The sequence below is a fragment of the Typopeltis vanoorti genome, chromosome 20 (assembly GCF_054136105.1).
Source record: "Typopeltis vanoorti isolate ZY-2024b chromosome 20, IOZ_Tvanoo_1.0, whole genome shotgun sequence".
In the NCBI taxonomy this organism is placed as follows: domain Eukaryota; kingdom Metazoa; phylum Arthropoda; class Arachnida; order Uropygi; family Thelyphonidae; genus Typopeltis; species Typopeltis vanoorti.
In genome coordinates, this window is record NC_143568.1 from 36343473 (window position 1) to 36367539 (window position 24067).

Sequence of the window (24067 nt, forward strand, 5' to 3'; positions counted from 1 at the left end):
AATTTTTAGCGGTATATTCTTTAATTTGTGACATATAGGAAAACAAATGGAAAAACATACACAAGAAGTTGAATAATACTTTATTAAATCAAATATTTCAATGTGAATGTAACGGATAATCTTCAGTGAGTAGACACTTCAAACAAGGTAGAATGACAACAGTGGATCTCCAAAGATATAGACTGCGTGCCAGTGTAATGCAGTACAATAGATTATGAGGCCTGATTTTTTTTAATCACACCTCACAATCTATTGCAAAATCCGATTTTAAAAAAAAAATATCTGTACTATATTACACTAATCCAATGCCCATATCTTTTGAAATGTTGTTATTCAACCTTATTTGCAATGTCCACTCACTGAAAATGATCTGTTATATTCAGATTGAAATGTTTGCAATTTATGAAAATATTTGAAATTTAATAATAAAGCATTATTAAATTTCTTGTGTCTGCATGTTCCAGTTTTGATTTTTAGACCATAAGATTGCAATTTGCTGAGAAACCCTGAATGACCATATTTAGATGCCTTGGGAATGCCCTATACACAGTACAAGTTTTTCCAAACCTTTCCATGGCATGTGTTCAGAGGTAGATGATATTGGCAAGGAGATATTCTGTTGATCTTGACTGATAGAAACCATGTTACTGGTCGCTATTAGAAGACATTTTTCTGGGTGTTGACTGTTGATGATCTCCATTACTTCTTAGATAACACTGAGAGGAGGGGGAGGAGAGAGGGGAAAGGGGAGAGTAATAGGTTAGATACTTTCATCCCTTTTTGAATTGGCTGTGTATGGCCTTGTTTGCACTGTGTGGTGAATGCCAGCTGAGTATAATTTGGTGTAGAGATGATAAAGGACAGTGTCTGCATCAGTTTGATATGGCTAGAAAAATGCAAATAACATTTATTAGATGAATCTGTTTAAACTCTTGTTTTATAAATATGTTCTGTTCATTTAGTCAAAAAACAACAAAAAAAAAAGCTTGCTAGTCTAGTGCAACTGAAGGTTTTGTTAAAAAGTCAATTTTCTGTAATTGAAATTTCTGTAGTTTGACATTTCCTTTACTTAATGGTTTCTAACCTGTTTTGTAGACCCCAAATAATAAATTATAATATTCTTGCTTTTGTGAAATGCTCGTTAGGTTATTCTAATAAGTGAATTACTAAATCACTTAAGGAATTGAACAACGTTGTCCGAATATAAATTAAATTACACTTTAATAGATATTTCTGATATTTCGGCAATGTCATGTTGCCATTTTCAAAAGGAACTTACAAAAGGGCGCGTGCACGCAGGCACTACAACACAGTAACTGAGAATGAAGAGAGATGAAGCTATTGTTCTCCTAGAAGTCCTGATGGTGCCCTCTAGCGGGCTAAGTAGGTGTTCTTGGCTGTCGGGCTGAAGGTCTGCTGATGTATGCCTTCTAAATTTGGGGCAGTCGCATACAACCAAATTTGTTGAGGGTTGGAGAGTTTCTTAGGGCTGAGGCTGATTCCATAAATAGTCTTTCGAATTTGTATTTGCTACGGTTTATTACTGTAGGTTTCTTCCACCGTATTCTGTGGCGTGTATCCAGAGCATGGTCTGCAAGACCAGAATGGCTGTACTTGTGAAATTTGTGTCTTTATGGTGACCTTTGAAGAAAAAGCCTTAGCCTCTCCCCACAAAAACCAACCATATGGCTTCACTACGTTGATGATGTGTTTGCTATTTGGCCACATGGCTTTGAAACACTCCTCTCCTTCTTAAACACTCCAGAATCAAGTTCACCCTGGAAAAAGAGGAAAACAACAGCCTCTCTTTCCTAGACACACTAGTCACCCACCAGCCTGATGGAACCTTGGTTTTCTCAGTTTATAGAAAACCCACTCATACAGGCAGATACATTCACCAACAACCCCCTTCCCTCACAACAATATGGAGTGAAAACACTATACAACAGGGCTAAACTAATCTGTTCTAACGGCATGGCCCTAAACACTGAACTAAATCACATTCTCAACACTTTCTCAGCCAATGGCTACTCCCCCCTCAAAAAAAATCCACAAAAATATTAAAACCTACAAACCACATCCCCCACCCCCTCCACAACAAAGTCACCATTCCCTACATCCGTGGCACCTTGGAAAAAATTACCAAAATTTTAAAAAAACATGACCTCACCTCCTGTTACAGGCCTTACAGAAAATTTGGCATCCCTTATCCGCTCCACCAAAGACCAACCACTTCCCCTAGACCTACCTGGTGTATACCAGGTTCCTTGCAGTTGTAAAATTAAACTGTCTTACTTTGGCCAAACAGGCAGGACAGTGAATATCAGAATTTCTGAACACAAGGACTACATCCGGTTTCACAAGTACAGCCATTCTGGTCTTGCATACCATGCTCTGGATACACACCACAGAATATGGTGGAAGAAAGCTACAGTAATACACCATAGCAAATACAAATTCGAAAGACTATTTATGGAATCAGCCTCAGCCCTAAGAAACTCTCCAAACCTCAACAAATTTGGTTGTATGCAACTGCCCCAAATTTGGGAGGCATATATCAGCAGACCTTCAGCCCAACGGCCAAGAACACCTACTTAGCCCACTAGAGGGCACCATCAGGACTTCCAGAAGAACAATAGCTTCATCTCTTCATTCTCAGTTACTGTGTTGTAATGCCTGCATGCACGTGCCTTTTTGTAAGTTCCTTTTGAAAATGGCAACGTGACGTTGCCAAAATATCGGAAATATCTATTAAAGTGTAATTTAATTTATATTTGGATCTACGTTGTTCAATTCCTTAAGTGATTTAGTAATCTAATAAGTGAAGTGACAGGAACTCTCATTTTCTAGTATATTTTCATGTCTATTTCAGTAGATCTTCTAAATATGATTTGATTTGCTTTGGTATTTTTTATTGCCTTTTATATCATCACTGATATAATGCATAACATAGATTTAGTGAAGCTTGTATAAAATTGTAATTTAATATCACTCTTCTAATTAAGCATGCGGTTGAATTATAGGTACTTAAACTTTGTTTTTAAATATACAGATATATTTTTTTTGGGGGGAGGGGGAGGCTTTTCTACTTTTATTTTAGAAAAATCTTGATTGTAATTAGACTTTTTTGACATCTATTACCTTAGCAAACTTCTGCATGTGCTAGAAAAAAAGAATATCATTTGAAATCTTACAGGTTCATCTACTTTATTTTTGTGTTATCAATTTTATTTTATTTATTTATTTATTTTACTTCCAGAGGTAATTAACTATGAATTTAATCATAAAGACATGGTTTGCTTTGGAATATGTGCAGTGGCAGGGCTGTGGTATTTATGGCAAAAAGTAAGTAAAATAATTCCATAGCAGATATACTTTATTATAGTGTTATGCTAATGCTATTTATTTAAATATTCTAATTCTTTTATGTACGTAATGATTCATTCTAAAATGATTAGACTTGATTAGACATTATAAAATTTTGACGTTCTGTTTTAGCTGGCTGCGATGCTTCTTTTTGAGCACAACACTGAGTCTTATATTTCACTTAAAGAAAAGATTTGTCGAAATTGACATTCATCAGCAACTATTCTTAGTGGTCGAGCCAGACATTCTTAGTATAGAGCTGAAGACCGCAAAATATTGCAGTCTTCAGCTCTAGCTCTAGATTCAGTATATAGATTTTATATACTGATAACCTTAAATTAAGAATTTTAATATAATGCATGATTTCTGAGCAATAAATACAAAATTTATATTCAGGCAATGACAATCAAGGAAAACAAGAAGTAGCCATAGTATTCAACACTAAATACGAGGCTAATCTTCTTGAATGGCAGGCAGTCTCAAGTAGAGTGATGCGGGCAAATATGAGAATGGGGAACTGGACAGTGAGACTTATTTGTGCCTATGGTCCCACAGAAGGTTCTACTAAGGTAGAAGTGGTGGAACTTTTTGATGCTTTAGAAAAAGCAACTGACACAGTGAAAAAGGAAAAGTTGTTCCTTGTTGGGAATCTAAATAGCAGAGTAGGAAATGATTGTCAGACATACAAATATATTTTGGGAAAATTTGGAGAAAAGAGCAAAGCTAATAATAATGGCAAATATCTGTTGTATTTCTGCTCAGGACATGGACTGGTTATTACTAACACCATGTTCCAACATAAAAATGTGCACAAATTCACATGGAGAGAAGAGGCTAGGAATAAGAAAAGTCTCATTGACTATGTTATTGTTGATAATGATGTTTTCTCTCTTGTGCAGGACACCAGAGTGTACAGAGGATTTGAAATTGGAAGTGATCACCATTTAGTCTTGAGCAGGATAAAATTGAATTTCATATTGAAAAGAATAACATGTAAGAAAGTTTTAAAGTGAATAAAAGTTGAGCAGCTCTCAGACGTGAACTGTAGATTAAAATACACAAAGATTATTGAAAAAAAAAAATGAGAGTTTGCAGCAACCAAACCTTGGAGATTCAATGGAAAGCTGGAAAAAACACTGATTGATTCAGCCAGAGAGGCATGTGGTGAGGTTGTCTGCAAGGATAGAAAAATCAGAACTCCATAGTGGACACAGGGAGATAAAGAGGCAGTGAAGGAAAAGAAGAAAGCATATCAAAAGTTCCTGGCCAATAAGTCAGCTTGTTCTCTGAGAGAATACAGAGACAAATGTAAGAAAGGTAAACACTGTGTAAAACTAGCTAAACAAAAGTCATGGGAGGACTTTGGCAAGAACATAGAAAATAAATATCAAGAAGGTGGTAAGATGTTCTGGAGGTTGTTGAAGAAGCTTAGAAATGGAGGAAAGAGTTAGAGATGATAAAGGTGATGTGAAAACAAGAGAAAAAGATATCCTTGATGTATGGAATAATTACTTCGAAAAATTGCTAAATGAAACAAGCAGTGATAGCACAGTGGTAAAAAACACTCAACAGGCATACGGTCAGGAATACATATCCATACTTGAAGTAGAAAAAGCCATGAAAGGCTTGAAATGTATAAAGGCAGCAGGAGTAGATGATATTCGACCAGAAATGCTGAAGTATGGTGGTATAAAAGTCTTACAGTGGCTGCACTGCATAGTTCAGAATGCCTGGACAGAGGGACGAATTCCCGATGACTGGAGTAGAGCTCTCATAGTACCCATATATAAAAAGGGAAATAAAACTGCATGTGAGAATTACAGAGGTATTTCCCTACTGAGTGTTCCTGGCAAGATCTATGCAAGTATACTTGAGAAACAGTTGAGAAGAATTGTGGAAGAAAAGCGGGCATTATATCAAGCAATACTTAGTCTTGATTTGAGTTGTAAGTCAGCAGTTAGAATTGAAGGAAGTACAGGAAGATGGTTTAATGTTAAATCTGGTGTGAGACAAGAATGTACATTATCCCTTCTGTTATTCATCATCTATATGGATCACATTATGAAGGAAAGTGGTATTTAACATGATATCAAAATTGGAGATATTAATGTCAGCTCTTTGTTTTATGCGGACGATGTTATACTTCTAAATAAATCTGCTACAAGTCTGCAAGATTCCTTGACTAAATTGAATAATTGTTTTAATAGATATGGTATGAAGTTCAGCAATACAAAGACAATGAAAATAGGTAGAATCGTTGAAAATGTCAACTGTGTTGTGAATGGAGAAACTGTGGAACAAGTAAAACATTTCAGCTACTTAGTCACGGTTTTTAGTGAAGATGGTAAATTAAATATGGAAATAGACAATAGAATCAACAAAGCTGGTATAGTAAGACGTCAATTGAATAAATTCATATGGAATAAGAGAGAAATTAGTTGGAACACTAAATTAGCTCTATAGAAGACAGTGCTCAAACTAATTTTAACTTGACCAAAGACTAGAGACCGCAGATATGAGATTCCTGAGAAAGATTAGAGGCGTGAGCAGATGGCATCAATGGCAATATCATATTAAAAATGAGGATATTAGGAAAGAACTTGACATTGTCAGCATCCAGAAAAGCATTAGCAGAACTAATCTAATGTGGTATGGTCACTTAAACAGAATGGGCGAGGAAAGAACAAATATATTACTGTATATAATTTTGTACTGTATAATACTGTACAAATTTCCTTAGAAATATAACATCTGATAATGTTGGAATTTTGACAAGTAACAGACTAATTTGGAGGAAAATTGTAGATAGGAAGTTAGTAATGATGTAAATTTTTCATGTAATACTGTCATATCCTGTCTACCTCTTGAGGGTACATTGCAGGAATTTGATGATGATGCATGAATTAAACTCACTGGCTTAATTAAACATATCAGTATCATTTCGGAGTTAAATTGAATAATTTTGAAGTGAATAAATTTATTTTATTCTTCTTCTTTCACTACGCGTTATTCCCGCTTCCTATGTAGGGTCCACGTGTTACTTAGATGCGACTTCTTGTTAGTACCACTCCCAACCGACCTGTCACTTGGTCTGCTGCTGGGGGATGGGGGGGGGTAATATATTTTGGGCTGTAGCAGCATATGTTCACGAGGCTAGTTTGCCTGCTTGTGGGATGAAAAACGCCTGATAAACTGGCGGAAAAAACCCTAATGCCCGCGCCCAAGACCGGCTAACTTGGCTATGCCCGAGGAAGATCCTCAAGTTCCTCACGTCTTCGACGGGAATCGAACCTGGGACACCCCTTCCCCCTGCATATGGTTGTGAAGCGCAAAGCCGCTAGGCTAACCGCGCAGACGAATAAATTTATTTCATTAAGAAGTAAAAATTAAAACCGAAAAGATTAATTTATATCATTCAGATTTTTACATCGACCTGTTTTACAATTCATATATTTTTAAATCATACTGTTTCCCATATGAACTAAAGTGTTTTTACTACCATATTATGCATTTGTTATGGCATTAAGTTTCATTATCTGTTTCTAATATATTAACGTTTGTTTTGAAAGCCTGTGGGATTGGCTTAATCTTTGCTCATAATTTTTTAGAACTTTGTTTAGTATCTGTTTAGTAATATATATATATATATATATATATATATATATATATGTGGTTATTACTAAATATGCGCATAAGGGTTAAGGGCCAGAGCTGGATAACTGGGAGGAGATGTCCACTTTGCATTCTAAGGAATGCAGAGAACCAAGACTTCTGACTTAATGTTCATTCTTCACCTTCTCATATTAAATATCTACCAGATAATGAATGAGGATGGGCTGGCAATTTGAGATTTAGCCAACCAAATTCTGTTCTTATTGGCATTAAAAGTAATGCAAAATGATGGTACAACACGACAGAATTTCATGCTGGCTACCACTTTGCCTTGTTAAACAAGACCTTGTTGTTTTCATTAGGGAACCAGTGATCATTGAAAAATCAGCTACTGGAACATATTCCAACTCAGCATCATTAGAACTCAAATTTGCACCATCAACATAAGAAACATCAGTGGGAAAGAAATGGAACTAGCAGTAGAATTGGATAAGTACCATTTTATGTAGTAGGTGGTACTAAAACAAAGGAAACAAAAACAGGTGAGATCTCTCCAAGCAACAAATACAAGATGTGTTATTCATGTAATAATGATTGGGGGGGGAAAAGCAAGTACCTATGGTATTCGATGCAAATATAATCATTCTTGAATTACAGATAGCATGTAAAGTGATGTGAGCAAATATCAAAATGGGGAACTGGACAATGAGACTTATTGGTGCCTATGGTCCTACAGCCTACTAAGGAAGATGTGGAGGAATTTTTTGAGGACTAGAGAAGGCAGCTAACACAATCAGCAGAGAGATCCAAACAGCAAAGTAGGAAATGCTTATCAGTGGGAAAATTTGAAGAAAAGAGCAAATCTAATAATAATGGTAAGTATTTGCTGAATATCTGTTCAGGACATGGACTAGTTATCACTAATACCATGTTCCAGCATAGAAATGTGCACAATTTCATATGGAGTGAAGTTGCAGGAAATAAGAAAAGTCTCGCTAACTGTTATTATTGATAGCAATATGTTTTCCCATTTGGTCAGGACATGAATATACAAAGGATTTGAAACTGCAAGTGATCACCCTTTAGTTGTGAGCAAGATAAAATCGAATGTCTTATTGAAAAGAAGAGAGTATAAGAAAGTTTTAAAACAAATTAAAGTTCAGCAGCTTTCAGATGTGAACTCTAGACTCATATACATAAATTATTCAAGAAAAAATGAAATAGTTTGAAAACAAAAGCCAAACCTTGGAGACTCAGTGACCGAAGAAAACATTGATTGATTCGGTCAGAGAGAGCATATAAATAAATAAATTCCATGTGATAATATTGCGCTCCCTGTCCCCCCCCTTTTTTTTTAATGGGAGTTCACGTTACCATCTAATCCCCCCAAATTTTATCCAGGCTCCGGAACTGGCATAGGCTGACGGATCAGACCTATGGCTGGGTAAGTATTCCTGACTGTAATCCGTGTGTCCTCAGACTGGTTTGCCTGCTTGCGGAATGAAAAACACCAGATAAACTGGCAGAAAAAACCTGCTAACTTGGCTATAGCTGAGGAAGATCCTTAAGCTCCTCACGTCGTTGACGGGAATCAAACCTAGGACACTCCTTCCCCAGACATATGGTTGCGAAGCGCAAAGCCACTAGGCTAACCGCACGGACAGAGAGCATCTGATGAGGTTGTCTGCAAGACTAGAACTCCATGGTAGACTCAGGAAGTTAGACACTGAACGAAAAGAAGAAAGTGAAGTGCTATGTAAAACCAGTTAATTAGAAGTCACAGGAAGACTTTGGTAAGAACAGAAAATAAATATCAGGAAGCGAACAAAATATTTTGGCAGTTATTGGAAAAAAAAACTTAGAAATAGAGGAAAGAGCATTGTAAAAGTAATCAGAAATGTTAAAAATGACATGAAATCTGATGATAAAGATATTCAAGATGTCTGGAGTAATTACTTTGAAAGGATGCTAAATGAAACAAGCAGTGACAGCACTGGTAGAAAATATACAACAGGAATACTTTCCAAACTGTGTTCCACGGAAAGCGAATAAGTGTTCCAGTTGTCGACACCTCCGAGCGCAAGTGAAGTACGGAGGTATCTATTCTAGGAAATGTGCAGTCACAAGCAAGGTCAATGTGATGCAGTCCGGCAGCCTGCAGTTTGCACTGTCACATTTTTGTGATGTGATACAGCCTGCTTCAGCGATAGTGTGTGCTTAGCTTTACATTGAATTTGAGACCAATGATACTCAACTCTGACCAAGGTGTTCTGTCATAGGAAATGTTTGGGAAATGCTGCTCTAGGGAATACATATCAGAATTCAAGTTGATTGGAGTAGAGCCATTATAGTACCCACCTATAAAAAAGGGGAGGGGAATAAAACAATGTCAGAATTACAAGGGAATTTCCCTCCTGGTGTTCCTGATAAGATTTATTCAAGTGTACTTGGGAAAAGGCTAAGAACAATTATGCAAGAGAAGCTTGGAGAAGAACAAACTGGATTCAGTCCCAATAGAGGTTGTTAGGATCAGATTTTCACTTTAAGACAAATAGTTGAGAAATCATGGGAATATGACAGGAATCTGTATTTAAGTTTTGTAGATCTGGAAAAGACATATGAAAAGGTGCCAAGAAAAAAGCTATTCAAAATGCTACTGTTACATGGTATAAATAGGACATTATATTGAACAATACATTGTCTGTATTTATTATCATTATTTATGGCATCTCCATGGAGTCTGGGGACTCATCGCCCTAGACCTAAATCAACTATCATGCACGCAAATTCTATCATATCTCTGCTTGAATCCACTGACCATTAGGGAACTCGTAACCAATTCTGGCAATCCATTCTACTCACTTTCCATGCAAAAAATCTGATCTTGGCACTCCTACTAACTGCACCCTTACACAACTTCCACAGATGGCTCCTATTTCTCTGACTGTTTGTTATATATTGAAAATTTTTGCTTGCCCCCACTTTTCTGCCTATCGACTAAACTTTGTAACCTACAAATTTTCAACCTGTCCTTGTAGGGAGTATTCCATTTGAGTTGTAAGTCAGCAGTCAGCATTTGAAGGAGGTATAGGAAGATGGTTTGAGGTAAAATCAAGTGTGAGACAAGGATATACATTATCTTCTATGTTATTCATCATCTATATGAATCACATGAAGAAAAATGATATTAAACCTGATGTCGAAATTAGAGATGTTAATCTCAGCTCTTTACTTTATGCAGATGATGTTATAGTTCTAAATAAATATAGTACATCTGCTATATTCCCTAACTAAATTGAATAACTGTTGTAATAAATTTAGCACACAAATCGGCAATAAAAAGACAATGGAAATACGAGAAACATTGAAAACATCAACTGCATCCTGTAAAACATTTTCAGCTATTTAAGCACATATTTTAATGAAGATGGCAAATTAAATATGGAAATAGACAACAGAATGAATAAATTTACATGGAATAAGAAAGAAATTAGAACACTCAATTATCTGTATACAAGACAGTGTACAAACCAATTTTGACTGATGGATCTGAGAGCTGGCTTAGAAATAATACACTTGATCAAAGACTGCAGATATGAGAATTTTGGGAAAGATTAAGGAAGTGAGTAGATGTCATCAATGGTAGCATTGTATTGAAAATGAGGATATTATTAGTGAACTTGGCATTGTCAACATTTAGGAATGTGTCATCATCATCATCAAATTCCTGCATGTACCCTCAAGGGGTGTACAGGATATGATAGTACTACATGAAAAAAATTACATCATTATTAATTTCCTATCTACAATTTTCCTCCAAATCAGTCTGTTACTTCTCAACACTCCAATATTATCAGAGCTTATATTTCTATCGTCTAAAGCACTTTGAACCGTATCAATCCACCTATATCTTGGTCTTCCTCTCGGTCGTTTTCCTGCCAACTTGGCAGAGAACACTTGTTTTGCTAATCTTTCCTCGCCCATTCTGTTTAAGTGACCATACCACCTGAGATTAGCTCTGCTAATGCATTCCTGGATGCTGACAATGTCAAGTTCTTTCCTAATATCCTCGTTTTTAATATGATACTGCCATTGATGCCATCTGTTCACGCCTATAATCTTTCTCAGGACTCTCATATCTGAAGTCTCTAGTCTTTGGTCAAGTGTTTTACTTCTGACCCAGCTCTCAGATCCATAAGTTAAAACTGTCTTGTATACAGCTAATTTAGTGTTCTAACTAATTTCTCTCTTATTCCATATGAATTTATTCAATTGACTTCCCACCATACCAGCCTTGCTGATTCTGTTGTCTATTTCTATATTTAATTTACCATCTTCAGTAAAAATCGTGCCTAAATAGCTGAAATGTTTTACTTGTTCCACAGGTTCTCCATTCACAACACAGTTGACATTTTCAATGATTTTGCCTATTTTCATTGTCTTTGTCTTTTTATTGCTGACCTTCATACCATATCTATTACAACAGCAATTGAATTTAGTCAGAGAATCTTGCAGACTTGTAGCGGATTTATTTAGAAGTAGAACATCATCCACATAAAGCAAAGAGCTGACATTAACATCTCCAATTTTGATATCATGTTTAATACCACTTTCCTTCATAATGTGATCCATATAGATAATGAATAACAGAGGGGATAATGTACATCCTTGTCTCACACCAGATTTAACATTAAACCATCTTCCTGTACTTCCTTCAATTCTAACTGCTGACTTACAACTCAAATAAAGACTAAGTATTGCTTGATATAATGCCCCATTGACACCATATAACTGTAGCGTATTGAATAGCTTCTCTCTTGCCACCTTGTCATATGCCTTTTCCAAATCGACAAAACTTAAATACAGATCTTTGTAATATTCCCATGCTTTCTCGACTATTTGTCGTAAAGTGAGGATCTGATCCTGACAGCCTCTATATGGCCTGAATCCAGCTTGTTCTTCACTAAGCTTTTCTTCCACAATTCTTCTCAGCCGTTTCTCAAGTATACTTGCATAGATCTTGCCAGGAACACTCAGTAGGGAAATACCTCTGTAATTCTCACATTCAGTTTTATTTCCCTTTTCATATATTGGTAATATGAGAGCTCTACTCCAATCATCGGGAATTTGTCCTTCTGTCCAGGCTTTCTGAACTATGCAGTGCAGCCACTGTAAGACTTTTATACCACCATACTTCAGCATTTCTGGTCAAATATCATCTACTCCTGCTGCCTTTCCACATTTCAAGCCTTTGATGGCTTTTTCTACTTCTAGTATGGATATGTATTCCTGACTGCATGCCTGGTCAGTGTTTTTTACCACTGTGCTGTCATCACTGCTTGTTTCATTTAGCAGTTTTTCAAAGTAATTACTCCATACTTCAAGGATATCTTTTTCTCCCGTTTTCATGTCACCTTTATCATCTCTAATTCCTTTTATAGCACTCTTTCCTCCATTCTTAAGTTTCTTCAACAACTTCCAGAATATTTTGCCACCTTCTTGATATTTATTTTCTATATTCTTGCCAAAGTCCTCCCATGACTTTTGTTTAGCTAGTTTTACACACTGTTTAGCTTTCTTACATTTGTCTCTGTATTCTCTCAGAGAACAAGCTGACTTATTTGACAGGAACTTTTGGTATGCTTTCTTCTTTTCCTTCACTGCCTCTTTAACCTCCTGTGTCCACCAGGGAGTTCTGATTTTTCTATCCTTGCAGACAACCTCACCACATGCCTCTCTGGCTGAATCAATCAGTGTTTTTTTCCAGCTTTCGATTGAATCTCCAAGGTTTGGTTGTTGTTCTCAAACTCATTTTTTTTTCAATAATCTTTGTGTATTTTAATCTACAGTTCACGTCTGAGAGCTGCTCAACTTTTATTCACTTTAAAACTTTCTTACATGTTATTCTTTTCAATATGAAATTCAATTTTATCCTGCTCAAGACTAAATGGTGATCACTTCCAATTTCAAATCCTCTGTACACTCTGGTGTCCTGCATAAGAGAGAAAACATCATTATCAACAATAACATAGTCAATGAGATTTTTCTTATTCCTAGCCTCTTCTCTCCATGTGAATTTGTGCACATTTTTATGTTGGAACATGGTGTTAGTAATAACCAGTCCATGTCCTGAGCAGAAATACAACAGATATTTGCCATTATTATTAGCTTTGCTCTTTTCTCCAAATTTTCCCAAAATATTTTTGTATGTCTCACAATCATTTCCTACTCTGCTATTTAGATCCCCAACAAGGACCAACTTTTCCTTTTCATCGTGTCAGATGCTTTTTCTAAAGCATCAAAAAATTCCTCCACTTCTACCTTAGTAAAGCCTTCTGTGGGACCATAGGCACAAATAAGTCTCATTGTCCAGTTCTCCATTCTGATATTTGCCCACATCACTCTACTTGAGATTGCCTGCCATTCAAGAAGATTATCCTCGTATTTAATGTTGAATACAATGGCTACTCCTTCTTTTCCTTGATTGTCATTGCCTGAATATAACATTTTGTATTTATTGCTCAGAAAGATCTCACCAGTTTTGGTCTTTTTTGTTTCAGTCACCCCTATTATGTCGATCTGGTACTTATCTAATTCCTCAGCTAGCTCCATTTCTTAGCCATTCAGGCTTCTTACATTGATAGTACTGATCTTTAACTCTGGTGATGTTGAGTTGGGGTTTATTTTCAGATTTGTTCCAGTAGCTGACTATTCGCTGTTCGCCCTGGTTCCCTGGCGAAAACAACAGGGGCCATGTTTAACCGGGTGACGCCCCAGCCGGCATGAAATTTTGTCATGTTGTACCATCATTCTATATTTTGGTTTAACCAATAAGAATACAATTTGGACGGCTAAATCCAAAATTGCCAGCCCATCCTCGTCCGTTCAGTATCCAAGTAGATACCCAACAGGGTGCACCACGAGAAGGTGAGGATTGGACATTAGGTCAGAAGCCCTGGTCTGTTCTCCGTTTCTTTAAAGGCTATGTGAAGGTCTCCTCTCAGTTATACAGCATTGACCCTTAAGCACCCCAGGAATGTGTCAGCAGAGCTTATCTCAGCTGGCATGATCCCTCTCTCACAGTTGTTCATTTTCTGCCTTGTGCATCATCTACATCATGGACAGTGCCCTGATGAATTGGCCAACGTTATTCCTACACTCTCCCTAAAATCATTAAAACAAGAGGCACTGCTAACTAACTAACACCCTTTTACAGTTCATCTTGAAACTCACCGAGCCAACTTCACTGCTTCCTGTTTCATTCCATCTACTTCTGTCCTATGGAACAGTCTCCCCCACTCTCCCTAAAGATTACAACCCTCAGTTGTTCATGCAAAATGTGAACAGATTCCTCCTTTCTATTCCTCTAGCCCACTCATTTCACTAATGTGCTTATATGTCTTGTGGCCTTTCGTGTGTGGATCAGATATAAAAATATAATTATTTTATTAATAGTGAATTTTCATCTACATTATGATGTTGTCAGTTTGCTATTTTACTTTAAAAGTACTTAGTTCCAGTTGCTGCTTTATTGCATTCAAAGGAAGAAAGAACAGAAAAGTTGCATTTGGCATTCGCACCTAACTCGGTGTCATTTCCCCTCCTTTGAAAAATCCTTAATATGCACCATCACCATAAATTTCTGATATGTACCCTCAAGGTGGGAGGTGGGGGGTATATACAAGATATTATGATAGTACTACATGAAAAGATTACATCATTACTCCTAACAGTGGCTAAGATAATTTTCTTTCTTAAAAAAAATTTTTTTTTCTAGTAGACATTAAAATGACTTTCAGAAAGTTAAAATGACTTTATGATATATTTTTTTTATGATATCATATATTTTGATATCACATGATGATTTAGAGCAGTACTGGTTAAACTGTACAGGCTTAAAAGAAATAATTTAAATAAACACTTATTCATTTTGTTAACAATAAGAAATCAAACTTAATCTTAACACAAATTGAAGTTATAATTTTTCAATTCATCCCCCCCTCCCCCCCTTTGAATTATTGGAACTGTATTTATAGAGATATCACTACATATTTTTAGGGAACAGAAAAGCAATTTAAGGTTTGCTGTAGTGAATTTCCTGTCCTGTCAGATGTCTTCTCCCTCCAGGAGATTGACTACCATGTGCCCTTCTACTGCATTCCTCACATGAGAGAGAGAGATCCAGTCTTCTATATTTTTCATACACTCCAGTCTTTGTCTTCCTCTCCTCTTTCCTTCAACAGTTTTCCTTTGAGAAGTGTCCTTTGTAGGCAGTTATGTTTAAGAATATGTCTGAAATACTGACTTTTTCTCTTTTTAATTCCTTTTTCTTTTATCAGGCTTCTGTTTTTGCCTAACATCTCTAATACCTCTTCGTTTGTCAAAAAAAAGTATTGACATTCAGCAATACTTTTCTAGCATTATCTCTCATCAAGCTTTAGGAGGCCTGCTGATATAAATTTCTCTCCCCCACCCATAAGCATTTTACAATCATCAGCTTCTTGAGTTATATTCATAATAGGTATACAAGACATTATGACTAGCCTCCTGTCAACAGTTATCTTCCAGATCTATTTGGACAACTATCACTTGGTAGAAGATAGTAATAATGCAAACTTAATCATTTTAACAAATAATGCATTAACGAATAACGAGTCTTACAAATCTGTTATATTTGTAAGACTGCATTATTGTCAAGTTTTATATTTTGGTTTTCTAAGGTACTACTAACTCATCATTCGTAGGTCTTTTTCTTTATCACCTGGGAGGGGGGGGGGACTTGTTGCTAATCCTTCCTTCCAAGTTCTTAAGTGACCATTTTAAATTGGTTCTACTCCCACATTTTTGAATGCAAATACTGTCAAGTTCCCTCTAATATATTCATTTTTCATATTATTCTGCCATTAATGTCATCTTTGTTTCCCTAATGTTTATTTCTTACTCAGTTCTCAGATCCATAAGTTAAAATTAGTTTGAATAGTGTCCTGTATACTTTTAGCGTTTAGCAAATTTCTCTCTCATGTTCCTTATAAATTTATTTGGCTAGCTCCCCATCATGCCAGATTTATTTTGTTATTTATTTCCATAATTAATTTGCCATCTTCACTAAAAAATTGTACTTAAATAAATGAAATGTTTTACTTGTCCTTAGTCTTCTAAGGTAGATTGTAGATTATTTATTCAGAATTGGTTGTTTCTGTGTGACGATGTCTATATTGGACCGATGCACTTATTTAGACTTATGTGTTGATTGTATATGTTAATAAAGAACTTTAATAGTTTATTAAAAACACACAAATAAAAAATTCAATATTTTAATCCAGTATTCATCTAACAGTAACTGAGGCATTAGCAGGGAAAGGTAACACAGTAAACAAAAGTAATTTGAAATAAAAACATACAGCAGTGCATAGGACTCGATTTGTTGCACGTACAGTACTGGAGCAATCTATCAGCAGATGTGCTAAGTATTGCCAGCTTACTCTTCCCCAGAGAGTAAGGTTAGTTTACAATCAGTAGTGTGTGAGTTATGATGTGTAAAGTGCTTTTTCTTTGGGCCTCATGGATATGATAATTGAACAGAGAATTACAATTAAATTTTGTTTGAAAGCAGGTCTTTCTGCTATAGAAACCTTTGAAATAAGGTGTGGAACCGATCTAACATCATCAGGTGGTATTTACAATTTCGTGATGGTTGGGAGTCGGTAGAAGGTGGCGAGAAAAGTGGTCATTCTGCATTGACTCGAATTCTGGAAAATGCCTGCTGTCACTTGCGTTGGTGAAGAACTATTGCCAAATCACATCATGGATGATAGCAGAGGCTTCAAATATCTAAGATTTAAGGAAGAGGAAGTTGTGGCTTGTTTTGTCCCGAATGCCTTTACAGCTGAGCAAAGAAAAGATTCGAATCACTTTTTTATCAGGACATTATCACGATGACTGATGCAGATAAAGTTTCTTTAGCAAAATTATTACAGGAAATGACAGTTGGTGTTTCACCTACAATCCTTAAACAAAGCAACAGACATCTCCCATACTGAAGAAATTGAGATTCCAAAAGTCACACATCAAAACAATGTCGATTTTTTTTTTTTTTTTTTTTTTTTTTTTTTTTTTTTTTTTTTTTTAATCTCAAGGCTTGTAATACACAAAGAATTTGTACTGGAGGGGGGGGGGGGGACAGTGAATGCAGAATTTTATAAAGAAGTAATGGATTGTGTCCTAAAGCTCATTCAATGTGTTTGTTCTGCTGCATTCCAGTCGTGAGATTTTCTTCTTGTTGCATGATAATGTGCCTACTCAGAAAGCTGCAAATGTACATAACTTTTTGACACACAAAAGTATACCCTTTGGACTATTTTCTGTTCCCCAAATTGAAAATGAAGGAATTTGGGAATGTTCCTGCCATCCAAAAAAAAAGCTTAACTAATGAATTAAAGATAATCAAACAAGCAGAATTTTCTTCAGCTCTGAAACTTGATGACTGTGCTGAAGCCTGTATAGTTGCCAGTGGATCGTATTTCAAAATCTTTCTCTCACGTGCTTTTGATTTTTTATAATTATTGTCCTAAAACTTATGGGCTGCACTGTGTAGAATATCAAGTAAGCATTTAAATATTTCCTCTGCACGCTCTGAGCACAGTCAGATATTCAAATGCTTGCTTGATATTCTATGTTCTTATTCAAATTATTGTGTGCATGATGTCTTATTTTTATCCTTCACAATACCCCAATTACTGTTGAAAAGTTGTAAAAAAATATTTAGTTTGTTACTTCTCTGTTTTTTACTAAACCATTAGGTTAAAGCAGTAACCGTACTAGGATGATATACTCTTGCAAAGTGGTCACTCATTAACTCAACTATTTTATCTACTTCTGTCTCCTTTGGCCTGCTCAGCTAAATTCTTCTCTTAATCTGATTTTGCCTTCCATGCCATGCTGGTCACCTTTCTTGCCTGAGTTTGTACTGTTCATAAGTTTGCTGGTCGCCTTTCTCTTTATATATGCTCCACAGCATTTTCTTCTTCTGCAGCCCATGATTAATGATGTTACTTATCCGTGTATCTCCTACCCGATTAACCCTCCTTACCCTAGGTATATAATTTAATACTGCATCCTCTAGATGACCCTTAACTATATCTCATGTGCCACTAACATCCTTACCCTGCAATTTTTTATACCATGGTATAGATTTAAGCTTCTTCCTAAGCATGTCATAATCACCTGCCTTGTAGTTCAAAAATACCCCTTCTTGATAGAATATTCCTCATGGTTTATAATCTTCTAAGTCAAGATTGCATCACTTTCACCAGTTGGAGGCAATGTTGTCACCTTGGTTATGGATCGCTCTTCTGATCCTATGACTCCAATACTCTCCTACCCCTAGTCTCCTCCTTCCTTGCTGCCATTATATCTGTACTCATTATACTAATTTGATGATGCATGTCTTCCAGATCGCCTGTGTAATTCCCTGGCCTATTGTAAGAACCAACTGTATATTTTGTCTTACTGGCCTTAATCTCCCATCAGGTTGCTTCAAATGAACAGCCACCCTCCTGCCTGTCTCCTATTCTTTTTATTTTGGCTGCAAATCATCTGCTATCACCCACAGTACTCCTCCCTATCCCTTTAGTCCCCCACCCACCTTTACTTTCTGAATTGACTACCCTATTCAATATTTTTGCTTGAGAGACTAGCTTCCTCACTTGGTCATTCTCACACTCACTTGCTTCATGGGTTTGCGTTCACACAAACTCACTTGCTTCCACCTTAATTGCTCAAGTTTCCCTGAATTTGCACTTAAGCGTGCTTGGTGAACAATGCTCTCTCTCCAGACACCTAACACCCAAACCATTTGGATGCAGTCCATCAGCATTGTACAAATCCTTCTTTCTGTCAGACAGAAACTACAGATCCATCAATTTCAAATCATTCCTTTCCCCCCCCCCCCATAGAATACTTCTTGCCTCTCAAATCATTTGTACCAATCAACGAATTCATTTCCTTCAACTTACCTTTTCGCATCCAGATGGCATGGCTAATATCGGGAATTTTTGCACCTGGGAAACATTATTTTTTGAAATTTTCGTTAAGTACTTCCCCGATTGTTGACTCTACATATATAATTTTATCCTTAACTTGTTTTTCTGATTTGTTAGGTCGGTCTTTATTATTCTTTCAGTCACCTGCTCCTTTCTTTTTTCAGCCCTGCTTAAATCCTTTTAACTCTTGCTGCTTCTGGAATTTTTCAATTTCACGCTTTGTCCTATGAAGGATAATATTTAACCACACTATTTCTTTATTAATATCCATTTTTCTCTATTTCCACTACATTAAAAAAATTATTTTCCATCTTACTGTCGTATTTGTTGTGTTATTGTCACCTACCAGATGCTCACTTTTGAAACACTTAATATATTCTCTCTCTCTCTCTCTTCAGTTTCCTTCCACATATTTTTTTAAAATTTTCTTGACAAATACATTTCACACACACTGCACTGAATAAAATCCTGCAAATTCAAATTACTGGACAATGTGGTCATTGCGACCATTGTTTGTCGCATTGGTGCTATACCAACAATATCACAATAAAAATGTTATAAAGATACTAAATACTCTAAAAACATGAAAATCCACACATCATCATCAAATTCCTGCCATGTACCCTCAAGGGGTGCAGGATATGGTAGTACTATATGAAAAATTTACATCATTACTTACTTCCTATCTACAATTTTCCTCCAAATCACTCGGTTACTTGTCAAGACTACAACATTATCAGATTTTATACTTCTAAGGCACTTTGTACAGTATCAATCCTCCTATATCTTGGTCTTCCTCTGGGTCGTTTTCCTTCCAGAGAACACTTGTTTTGCTAATCTTTCCTCGCCCATTCTGTTTAAGTGACCATACCACCTGAGATTTGCTCTGCTAACGTATTCCTGGATGCTGACAATGTCAAGTTCTTTTCTAATATCCTCATTTTTAATATGATATTGCCATTGATGCCATCTGTTAACGTCTTTAATCTTTCTCAGGACTCTTATATCTGTGTTTTCTAGTCTTTGATCAAGTGTTTTACTTCTGACCCAGCTCTCAGATCCATAAGTTAAAATTAGTTTGAACACTGTGTTGTATACAGCTAATTTAGTGTTCCGACTAATTTCTCTCTTATTCCATATGAATTTATTCAATTGACTTCCCACCATACCAGCTTTGCTGATTCTGTTGTCTATTTCCATATTTAATTTACCATCTTCAGTAAAAATCATGCGTAAGTAGCTGAAATGTTTTACTTGTTCACAACACAGTTGACATTTTCAACAATTCTACCTATTTTCATTGTCTTTGTCATTTTAATGCTGACCTTCATACCATATCTATTACAACAGTTATTCGATTTAGTCAGGGAATCTTACAAACTTGTAGCGGATTTATTTAGGAGTATAACATTGTCCGCACAAAGCAAAGAGCTGACATTAACATCTCCAATTTTGATATCATGTTTAATACCACTTTCCATCATAATGTGATCCATATAGATAATGTACATCCTTGTCTCACACCAGATTTAACATTAAACCATCTTCCTGTACATCAATTCAATTCTAACTGCTCACAACTCACATAAAGACTAAGTATTGCTTGATATAATGCCCCATTGACACCATATAACTGTAGCATATTGAATAGCTTCTCTCTTGGTACCTTGTCATATGCCTTTTACAGATCGACAAAACTTAAATACAGATCTTTGTTATATTCCCATGCTTTCTCAACTGTTTGTTGTAAAGTGAAGATCTGATCCTGACAACCTATATTTGGCCTGAATCCAGCTTGTTATCCACCAAGCTTTTCTTCCACAATTTTTCTCAACCGTTTCTCAAGTATACTGGTATAAATCTTGCCAGGAACACTCAGTAGGGAAATACCTTGTAATTCTCACATTCAGTTTTATGTCCCTTTTTATATATGGGTAATATGACAGCTCTACTACAATCATCGGGGATTCGTCCCCCTGTCCACGCCTTCTGAACTATGCAGTGCAGCCACTATAAGACTTTTATACCACTATACTTCAGCATTTGTGGTTGAATATCATCTACTCCTGCTGCCTTTCCACATTTCAAGCCTTTGATGGCTTTTTCTATTTCAAGTATGGATATGTATTCCTGACGATACGCCTGTTGAGTGCTTTTTACCACTGTGCTATCACTGCTTGTTTCATTTAGCAATTTTTCAAAGTAATTGCTCCATACTTCAAGGTTATCTTTTTCTCCTGTTTTCATGTCACCTTTATCATCTCTAACTTTTTTTACAGCACTCTCTCCTCCATTTCTAAGCTGCTTCAACAACCTCCAGAACATCTTACCACCTTCTTGATATTTATTTTCTATGTTCTTGCCAAAGTCCTCCCATGACTTTTGTTTAGCTACTTTTACACAGTGTTTCGCTTTCTTACATTTGTCTCTGTATTCTCTAAGGGTAAAAGCTGACTTATTTGGCAGAAACTTTTGATATGCTTTCTTCTTTTCTTTCACTGCCTCTTTAAATTCCTGTGTCCACCATGGAGTTCTGATTTTTTTATCCTTGCAGACAACCTCACCACATGCCTCTCTGGCTGAATTAATCAGTGTTTTCTTCCAGGCTTTCCACTGAATCTCCCAGTTTTGGTTCCTGTTCTCAAACTCTTTCATTTTTTTCTTTAATAATCCTTGTGTATTTTAGTCTGCAGTTCACATCTGAGAGCTGCTCAACTTTTATTCGCTTTAAAACTTTCTTACGTGTTATTTTTTTCAATATGAAATTCAATTTTATCCTGCTCAAGACTAAATAGTGATCATTTCCAATTTCAAATCCTCTGTACATTCTGGTGTCCTGCACCAGGAAGAAAATATCACTATCAACAATAACATAGTCAATGAGACTTTTCTTATTCCTTGCCTCTTCTCTCCATGTGAATTTGTGCACATTTTTAATTTGGAACATGGTGTTAGTAATAACCAGTCCATATCCTGAGCAGAAATCCAACAAGTATATGCCATTATTATTAGCTTTGCTCTTTTCTCCAAATTTTCCCAAAATATTTTTGTTTGTCTGACAATCATTTCTACTCTGCTATTTAGATCCCCAACAAGGACCAACTTTTTATTTTTCATTGTGCCAGTTGCTTTCTCTAAAGCCTCAAAAAAATTCCTCCACTTCTACCTTAGTAGAGCCTTCTGTGGGACCATAGGCACAAATAAGTCTCATCGTCCAGTTCCCCCATTCTGATATTTGCCTGCTTCACTCTACTTGATATTGCTTACCATTCAAGAAGATTATCCTCATATTTTGTGTTGAATACTATGGCTACTCCTTCTTTTCCTTGATTGTCATTACCTGAATATAACATTTTGAATTGATTGCTCAGAAAGATTTCACCAGCTTTTGTCTATTTTGTTTCAGTCACCCCTATTATGTCGATCTGGTACTTATCCAATTCCTCAGCTAGCTCCATTTCTTTGCCATTCAGGCTTCTTATGTTGATAGTACCAATCTTTGGTGATGTTGAGTTGGGGTGTGTTTTCAGATTTGTTCCAGTAGCTGAATTTTCGCTGTTGCCCTGGTTCCCTGGCGAAAACAACGGGGGCCCTTGTTTACCGGGCGACGCCCCAGGAAGCATGAAATTTTGTCATGTTGTACCATCATTTTCAATATTGGTTTAAGCCAATAAGAATACAATTTGGTTGGCTAAATCCCAAATTGCCAGCCCATCCTCGTTCGTTCAGTATCCAGGTAGATACCCAACAGGGTGCACCACGAGAAGATGAAGATTGGACATTAGGTCAGAAGCCCTGGTTCGGTTCTCTGCATTCCTTTAAAGGCTATGTAGAGGTCTCCTCTCAGTTATACAGCTTTGTCCCTTAAGCACCTCGAAAATCCACACTAATTTTCTAATGAAAAAACACAATAAAACATAAAAAATCACTAATTTTACACTAGTGCTAAATTACACACTCACTAACAACATAACCTCAAACCAAGCTTCTAATTTTTAATTGTTTAATTTAATTTAGTTATGTTTAGTGCTAGTAATGTTATCAATATTTATGCAAATGGCTTGCATAATCTCTTTAACATGCATACCAAAGGAACAATATGACTGTCTGATGTGTAATACTGAGTCTCCCAATGTCGAGAAAAGATACTAGTTCACATAGAATGCGCTGAAATAGACTTTATTTTTAAGGCACAGTTTCTTTGTTGTGACAGAGCAGTTTATCCTGATGATGAATAGGATTCAACCATTTCAGGCTACTCTGTCTTGTAGATCCATCGACTTGGGACCCATGATCTAGGTCTGAATGTACAATGCACAATAAAGGTAAAGCAATGATCAATCTGCAACCCATTTAGTAGAGTACTACGTTCAAAGTAGACTCAGTGCTCTTTCTTGCAGCAGTTTTCTCATAGTTGACAGATATGTACAAAGGAATGTAAGCTTTATGATGAGGCCCAAGAACTTGGCTTCTGTTCCTACTGGAATAACACTTTGTCAAGTTCTTAACTCAGGATTTGGGTGAAGAGTGCATTTTTGACAGTAGTGTACATATTATTTTCTGCTGAAAACCTGATCCAATTACTAATATCCCATGAAGAGACATGATTGATTGCTTGTTATAGTTGTCTTTCAGTTACTTTCATGTTATATGAGTGACCAGTAAAGTGTGAAGTCAACATATAGAGTATTGTCTACTGTGGGAGGAAGCTGATCACTGATGGAATTAACATTGATGACAGTGTCACACTTCAGACAGAACCTACCAAGGAATATCCTTTGTGTGTGTGTCAGATAATGTGCTCACTATTCAACTTGGAAAGACTCAGCTAGACATAGTTTTTAATGAAAACAGGAAAGTGCCTTTTGAGACCTGAGTTAGAGACCTTTTAATATGCCATATCTCTAAGCTGTGTTATAAGCTTTTTCCTTGTCAAATAACACAAACCAGATGTTCCTATCTCAGGAATGCATCCCTTATACATGTTTCAGAGAAGTCTAGCACCTATTTCACAGCAGGAGGTAGACAATTGTTTGCTTGTATTGGAT

General features: G+C 36.3%; 1 protein-coding gene across 1 annotated transcript in view; it reads left to right on the forward strand.

The window, feature by feature from the left end:
* The window catches only part of LOC150095367 (signal peptide peptidase), a 214708-nt gene that overhangs the window by 99761 nt on the left and 90880 nt on the right, over positions 1–24067 (forward strand). The window contains exon 5 of the mRNA XM_090409987.1: positions 3260–3345. Within this exon, the coding sequence (XP_090266113.1) occupies positions 3260–3345 (86 nt within the window). The remainder of the gene's footprint in view (positions 1–3259; positions 3346–24067) is intronic.